Source organism: Macadamia integrifolia, chromosome 2 (genome assembly GCF_013358625.1).
Source record: "Macadamia integrifolia cultivar HAES 741 chromosome 2, SCU_Mint_v3, whole genome shotgun sequence".
NCBI classification, from domain to species: Eukaryota; Viridiplantae; Streptophyta; class Magnoliopsida; order Proteales; family Proteaceae; genus Macadamia; species Macadamia integrifolia.
In genome coordinates this window covers 360,448-367,448 of record NC_056558.1, presented here as the reverse complement: position 1 = coordinate 367,448, position 7,001 = coordinate 360,448, and the positions used below count along the sequence as shown (strand labels likewise).

The window sequence follows — 7,001 nt, the reverse complement described above, 5'->3', positions numbered from 1 at the left end:
AAAAAAAAAATAAAAAAAAAAAAAATGAAATAATTCACTTTCCCATGGATTCACAAATGCCCCTCCTAAATTTTAATATTTTTTAAAATACCTTCGAGATTACATTTCTTTGACTAGAAGCAAGGGTTGCTGCTAAATTTCGTTTCAAATTAGTACTCCGGTGACATGGGCAACCCTTCCCCCTTCTAATATGTAAGACTTTAAATGAAGATGGCCTCCTCCTGTTAGTAGCCAGAGAAAATTCAAACTTCAGTGATCTTTGAACATAATTCCTCCACGACTTGAGGAAAGACAACCACTCTCACCCCTTATGGAATCTGAACCAAATGAAAGCTCTCTCTCTCTCTCTGTCTCTCTCTCTCACATAGAATACACAGGCAATGGCAGAGAACTTTTTGGCTAATATTAACTTCAAATTGCAAACAATGAAATATGCAAAATCTAGTCATACTACTCTGCAACAAAAGCAAAATGATGAACAAAAGACTATAGCCTATAATCATAAATGAATTAACAGAAAAAAACCGCCGCCTAAAAATCGATTCAAGAGTTGCAAACTGGAATCTACTGAGGATTTGGTGGTCGGCTATTTGCAGCAGAGACCCTTGATCCCCACTCAAGTAGCTCTTTGCTTGTATCATCCTTGTGCACAATAACTTCTATGAAGCACAAAGAGTCCTTTTCAGGTCCTGTGGCTGTTTCGATTGCTTCCACAAGCTCCTCTTCACATCGTACCTGCAATTATAACACCAAAACTCATCAAAGATTGATTCAGAAGTAGTTATCTACCAATTACAGTTAAAACAATCTAATAATCCAAAACTCCAGAACTATCAAACCTACCTTAGTGGTCCAGCACTTCCCTTCACCATTATGGATTGCATCCACCAATGCGGTGTAGTTCCAGTTCTTAATCACATTATATGGCCCATCATGGATCTCAACCTCTATAGTGTATCCACCATTGTTAATAAGGAAGATGATGGTTCTCTGCCCACAACGTATCATTGTGGACACATCTTGTGCTGTCACCTGCCCATGAATTACTAATAATTAGAAATTCTGAATCTATATTTACTAAGAAAATCACAAACACAGTGGAGAAAAGATGAGGGTCAATCACCTGGAAGCTCCCATCTCCAATGCAGGCAATGACTCGCTTATCCTTTGCAGCTTGTGCATATCCTAGTGTTGCTCCAACTGACCACCCAATTGATCCATATTGCATCTGGAATTCATACCTGAAACACCCATCTATTTCAGTTTGTCTCATAGAAACAGAGGCAGGAAATCGGCATTCATACCTGAAATACCGAGCCTTTTCAGTCTAGTCTACAGATTTACGGAGTTACAGATACAGAAACAGAGCATCAAATGTAAACGCTTGATTTCTTTTCCTTCTTACCCGCAACCTTCCGGCAGTTTCAGCTTCTGGCAGTTGAACCATGAATCCCCTGTCTCGGCGATCACAGCAGTGTCACTAGACAGCATCGCTTGTATGTGCTTGAACAGAACATTAACCCTCAGGGGTTCCTTGGGTGCAGATTTAATGGGAAGCCCATCAGGGACATAGATACGGTGGTAGTTCTCATAAGCAGTTGGGTTGAACTTGAGCTTCTTGGCAAGAGCCTTAAAGAAATCCTTCATTAGAATACACCCAAATGAAGGTCCATTGGGGATCACCACACGATCAGGTTGAACAATGATTGCCTTCTCCCTCTTGAGCAGAAGTGAGTAACCCACTGAGCTGTAATCGTTAAAAATGGGTCCGGCAAAGATGTAAGCATCAGCAGATTCAACGATTTCAGCACAGAAAGCAGTGCTCACAGCGCCCCAGTAAGTGCCGATGAATTTAGGGTAGTGCTCTGGCACCATCCCTTTTGCAGAAGGCATTGCAGCAACAGGATAGCCACAGGCATTTGCAAGCTCCATAAAGGCTTCGCAGGCGTTTGCCACTCGGAGTTTTGGCCCACCCACCAAGACTGGTTTGACGGCCTTGTTTAGGAACGCCGCGGTGGCCTCAACGGCTGCTTCTAGACCCATCTGATTACTCAATCTGAATCAAGCAAATCGAATAACAAAACTCAATTAAACAAAAAATAATTGAAGCTCTTTGAGATCAGCAAAAGGGACCAAGAAATTACCTGGTAGAAAGGGCGAAGGGGACGGGTTCCCGGCTGAAGGTAGGATGAGGGATCGCCGGTAAGTTACAGCTAATGCTAATATAAACAGGCTTGCTTTCTTTCAAAGCAGTTGAAATGGCCGTATCGATCAATTCATGTGCGTCTTCCAAGTTATTCACTACCGCCTAAGATCGAACACAGAGTATGCACCATTATTAACCCAAAATTTTTGATAGTGAAACAAATCAAGATACAATATCGAATCAAGCAAACCTGATAGCAGGTGACAGCATGGAAGCATCGAAGCTCTTGGCTGAAATCGGGCAATCCGATGGTGTGGTGGAGGATTCTGTTAGTGCCATAGTCATTTGAGTTGGGCCCTCCAACGATACAAATAACAGGGAGATTCTCACTGTAAGCACCAGCAACGGCGTTGAGAACGCTAAGCCCACCGACGGTGAAAGTAACAACACAGGCACCGACACCACGGCAACGAGCAAATCCATCAGCAGCATACCCAGCGTTGAGCTCATTACAACAGCCAATGAGATTAAGCCCAGGCTCTGCGATGAGGTGATCAAGCAGAGTAAGATTGAAGTCACCAGGAACAGAGAAGACATCCGTGGCACCGATCTGGACAAGTCGACGAGCGAGGTGGCGACCGAGTGTGGCCTCGGAAGAAGCTATCAAAGATGGCACCACCGAGTTCTGGACAACAGAAACACCAGAGGAAGGTATACTACCCACGTCGTTACAGACGGGCTTACATGAACCAATTGAACCAATTTTGGTTTCCATTAATGTTATGATCGACTAAGATACGATCAAAGATCAAAACAAAGCGAAATCAAATCAGAGAAGAAATGGGTTTTGAAAGGGTTAGGAGGAATCAAAGATCCAAAGGGATCTTCAGGAGGGGAATTTGAGAATTTGTTGTGATGGGTTGTGAGATGGGAGATGAATATATTTAGGAGTCTGGAACTCTGGATCCACCGAAAGCAGAAACCCGGGGGCGGTTTCAGGGTTTTGGTTTTACGGTGGAATTTCACAGATTCGAAAAGTTGGCCTTCTGGTTTCAATTAACGACGACTGTTGACATTTACTTAGACTGATTTAGTGGCGGTAGCAACTGGTGGCAACCAGACGAAGCAAAATTTTAATTAATTTCTCTTTTCTGCTGAAAGATTCCGTGGGCAAAGAGGAACATGGTCGGCCAGTTAGGTTTTAATTTAGGAAAATTACATGGTCACCCATTTTTTTGTTTTATTTTACAAAATTATTCATCAATCAAGAGTTTCAGTTAATAAAAATATTAAAAATTAATTTTTTTTACAAAATTATCCATTATTAACAAAAATACTTAAAATTGAATTTAAATTTATAAAATTACCCTCTCAAAATTTCAATTATTAAAAATACCTGATTATATGTGGTAGGGATCTGACTCCTCTCCTTAGTGGTGATCACCCAAGTCGGCCCATAACTACTTGGGCGATCGCCATATGCCTAGGTGACGATCCAATGGTGCCCAACAAGACGCAAATAATGATTCGTTACAAAGGCAAGGAAAAAGAGGCATTGGGTGCCATTGGACTGTCGTTTGAACTTGTGACATTTATCCAAGTAATTATAGACAAGACTTGGGCGATCATTGCTTAATAAAATAGCCGAATCAATATGGAAGATGAAAAATCACTATGTTGGGTAGTTTTATAAACCTAAATCTGATTTTAGGTATTTTTGTTAACTAAAACTTTAGATGGATAATTTTGTAAACCTAAACTTAATATTAGGTATTTTTATATCCAGTGTTTTATAAAATAAACTCAAAATTAGGTAACCATGTAATTTTTAGGGAAAATTACGTGATTAGTCACTTTTGGGTTTTCTTTTACAAAATTATCCAACATTGAGTTTAGATTTACAAAATTACCCACTACAATGTCTCTCCCTCCACTGTTCACATTGTTTGCCATATTTACCCCTGACCCTACTCTTGCCTTCCTACCTACGTGTCAACTTTCCTTGTCCAGGTACAGCAGTTGTTGATAGTCTCCATTCTTCATTGTTTATTGTTGAACCTTGGTGATACGATTCTGCAATCTCTTCTACAGACTTGGATTGTGAAGAAGGAGCAACTCAAAATTCATGGTTTCTGAGGAACCTTAATTTGCACCGAAAGAAAGAACAGTTTAGGGATATTACTCTTGAATGTATTATATTTTTCCCTTTTAGTGAGAGTGTTGGTTTTAGTGGGGAGTGAGGATTTATTTCATGGATCCTTGAAATGTGTTTGACCCTTCTACCTTTTCTTAAGGCTTAATAATCCATTTCTCAGTCTTCCACCATATCTGATTTCATGTTTGTTGATGATTCCAAATTAAATCAGAGATATACAAATTGTTGCAGGTTCTGAGGGAATATATGTAATGTGTTGTGAAGGGATTGAAATATGACCCCCAAATTACCTTTCAAGATCAAGGTTTCATGTCTGATCTCGATGCCCAAGTCCCCATTGCTTGCGGTATGTAATAAGGGTTTCTATTAATCTTTTTGTTTTTTTTTTCTATTGGAATTTTCTTATTTCTTTGAAATTGGAATTCAACATTTTCTTTGTGAGCAGATCCATTCGCAGAGGCAAATGCAAAGGATTCAAGAGTTGGAACGAAAGAGTATGTACATGTTTGTGTACAACAACGGAATGGAATGAAAATCCTGACCACCGTGCAGGGTTTGAAGAAAGATTACAGTTATACCAAGATCTTAAAAGATCTCAAGAAAGAATTTTGCTATAGTGACACCGTTGTTTAGGACCCTGATATGGGTCAAGTATCTTTTACCTTCTTCATCCTAATTTGATTGGCTATTTCTTTATAGTTGGTTCTGCAATTTTGTAATTTTGTCAAACAATGTTTGACAATTCGATATTGAGAATAGGTGGGAAGGCAAGAGTAGGATCAAGGGTAAAAATATCAAACAATGTGAACCGTGGAGAGAGAGACACTGTAGTAAATAATTTTGTAAATCTAAACTCAATGTTAGATAATTTTATTAAGTGAAACGTAAAATGAATAACTTTATAAAAGAAACCCAAAAATGGGTAATCACGTAATCCCCGCCCATCCTGATCAAATGGCTATTATTGATGTAGGAAACAGCTGAAATTGGATCATCATAATCGGAAGGATTGATTGGCTGATGTCGAAGAAGAGATGTGAATCTTTCTTGGCTGCACATCATTGGAAGGTGTCATCGTAGAAAGCAGTTAGTGATTTGACAGATTTGTAGTGGTAGGTGGGAAGTTATTGTCTCAAAGAACTCTTTGGAAGCACGTGATGTGTCGATTATAATAATATAATTTTCTCCCTCATAAATAGAATATATAAATTAAAATTGGAAACCGATGGTCTCTTTCGCGGTTACGCGGCGTCATAACTCATAACTCATACGTTGGGTTGAGACAGGAATGTTTCTCAATGGTTATTGAAAACATCAGCGCATCCGGGTTTGGGTTTGTCAATGGTATCAGAATTTCTTTATTTTTTTAATGATGAAAAGAAAAACCTTAGGTTAACATTATAAATATGAAACCTAGGAGTCATCATCTGATACATTGTCCCCAAATTATTTATAATTAACTTTTTTTTTTTTAGCTGGCCGGTTTACTTTGCTAGAAGGGACATGGATCCTCTGTAGTTTACATCCGACGGATGGTAGCGATCGGTAAATATCTCAAGTGTTTTTCAATTGTCAGATGTGAGGTGGAGAGGATTCGGTCCTACTCGATATTGTGTCAAGCATGTGATTTATAATGTATTGAAATATAAATAAGGAAAAAGAAATCTGTTCTATAGATGCAAGAAACACTTGAAGATGGGATGCACGAAAAGGCAATGCTTCATTTCGTACCCTCTCACTAGCCCTCACCTTGTAAATAGTTAGTATACCTCATAATTTACATTTAATATACATCATTTTTTATTTAAGATAATGAAATATAATAATTAGATTAAAATACATAAACTATTATTATTTTTTGTTTAAAATAAAATAAAAATATAAAAACATCGTCAAGCCCAATATACCCTAACCCTGCCAAAAATGAGTTAGGACTGAAATATCGAACCCTAACCTCAAGCTCACCATGGCAGGCTAGGTACCCTAGGGATCTCGAATTGGATCTAGGTTTTCAATAACCTAGTTCAATCGAACTCAACTTTACACACTTTTTTTTGGTAGACATAAATTTATATAAAATGATGTGAAAAGTGCATGGATGCCAAACATTGATCTTGATTTCATGAATAAAAAATGAGCCAACTGTTTGCACTCACACCATGTAGAACCTAAATCTGATTGAATAGTTGAAGGTTGTGTTTGGTAGGCAAGAGAAGAAGGAAAAAAAATAACAAAAAATTTAAGTAATTCTGTTTATGCTTAGCATGTCCTGAACCAAGAGAAATTGATTCTTTTTTTTTTAATTTCAAAATTCACCTTGAGAATTGTGAAATTTTCTTTTGCTATCAAAAATATAATTTTGCTAAGAACACCAAAAAACATAAGAAAATATAAATTTTTTTTTTCTTTTCATCTAATAGTAGCCAAACATATAATTTTTGTCGAGATATACCAAATACAATGAGAATTTCTTAAATCAAAAAAATATTATAATTTTTGTAGCTTTTTCTTTTTGTTTTTTCCTCCCAACTATCAAACACAGTCGAAATGAAAATAATCGAATTTTTATTGGTCTTGATTTGATTTTTGACTTTAGAAAATTCTTAAATAGCAGTCCGTCCCAAAGGTTTGACAAAACAAGTCATATGATTTTATAATAAGGAAAAGGCACATGTCACATATTTTTATTAAAAAAAAGAG

The 7,001-nt window shown here is 37.6% G+C and overlaps 1 protein-coding gene across 1 annotated transcript; it reads right to left on the bottom strand.

The window, feature by feature from the left end:
• Nucleotides 1-381: 381 nt before the first annotated feature.
• On the bottom strand, nucleotides 382-3,244 carry LOC122071376 (pyruvate decarboxylase 2). Its single transcript, XM_042635723.1, has 6 exons — nucleotides 2,397-3,244; nucleotides 2,145-2,308; nucleotides 1,406-2,056; nucleotides 1,124-1,241; nucleotides 844-1,032; nucleotides 382-735 (listed from the first exon to the last, which is right to left on the bottom strand). The coding sequence occupies exons 1-6, from the start codon at nucleotides 2,919-2,921 to the stop codon at nucleotides 565-567; spliced, it is 1,818 nt and encodes a 605-aa protein (XP_042491657.1). The 5' UTR covers nucleotides 2,922-3,244; the 3' UTR covers nucleotides 382-564.
• Nucleotides 3,245-7,001: the final 3,757 nt, after the last annotated feature.

Coding starts and splice junctions, on each gene's coding strand:
- LOC122071376 (XM_042635723.1), bottom strand. CDS start 2,921: ATGGAAACCAAAATTGGTTCAATTGGTTCATGTAAGCCCGTCTGTAAC. Junction 2,057..2,144: donor CCCTTCGCCCTTTCTACCAG/GTAATTTCTTGG, acceptor TGCTTGATTCAG/ATTGAGTAATCAGATGGGTC. Junction 1,242..1,405: donor AAACTGCCGGAAGGTTGCGG/GTAAGAAGGAAA, acceptor TGGGTGTTTCAG/GTATGAATTCCAGATGCAAT.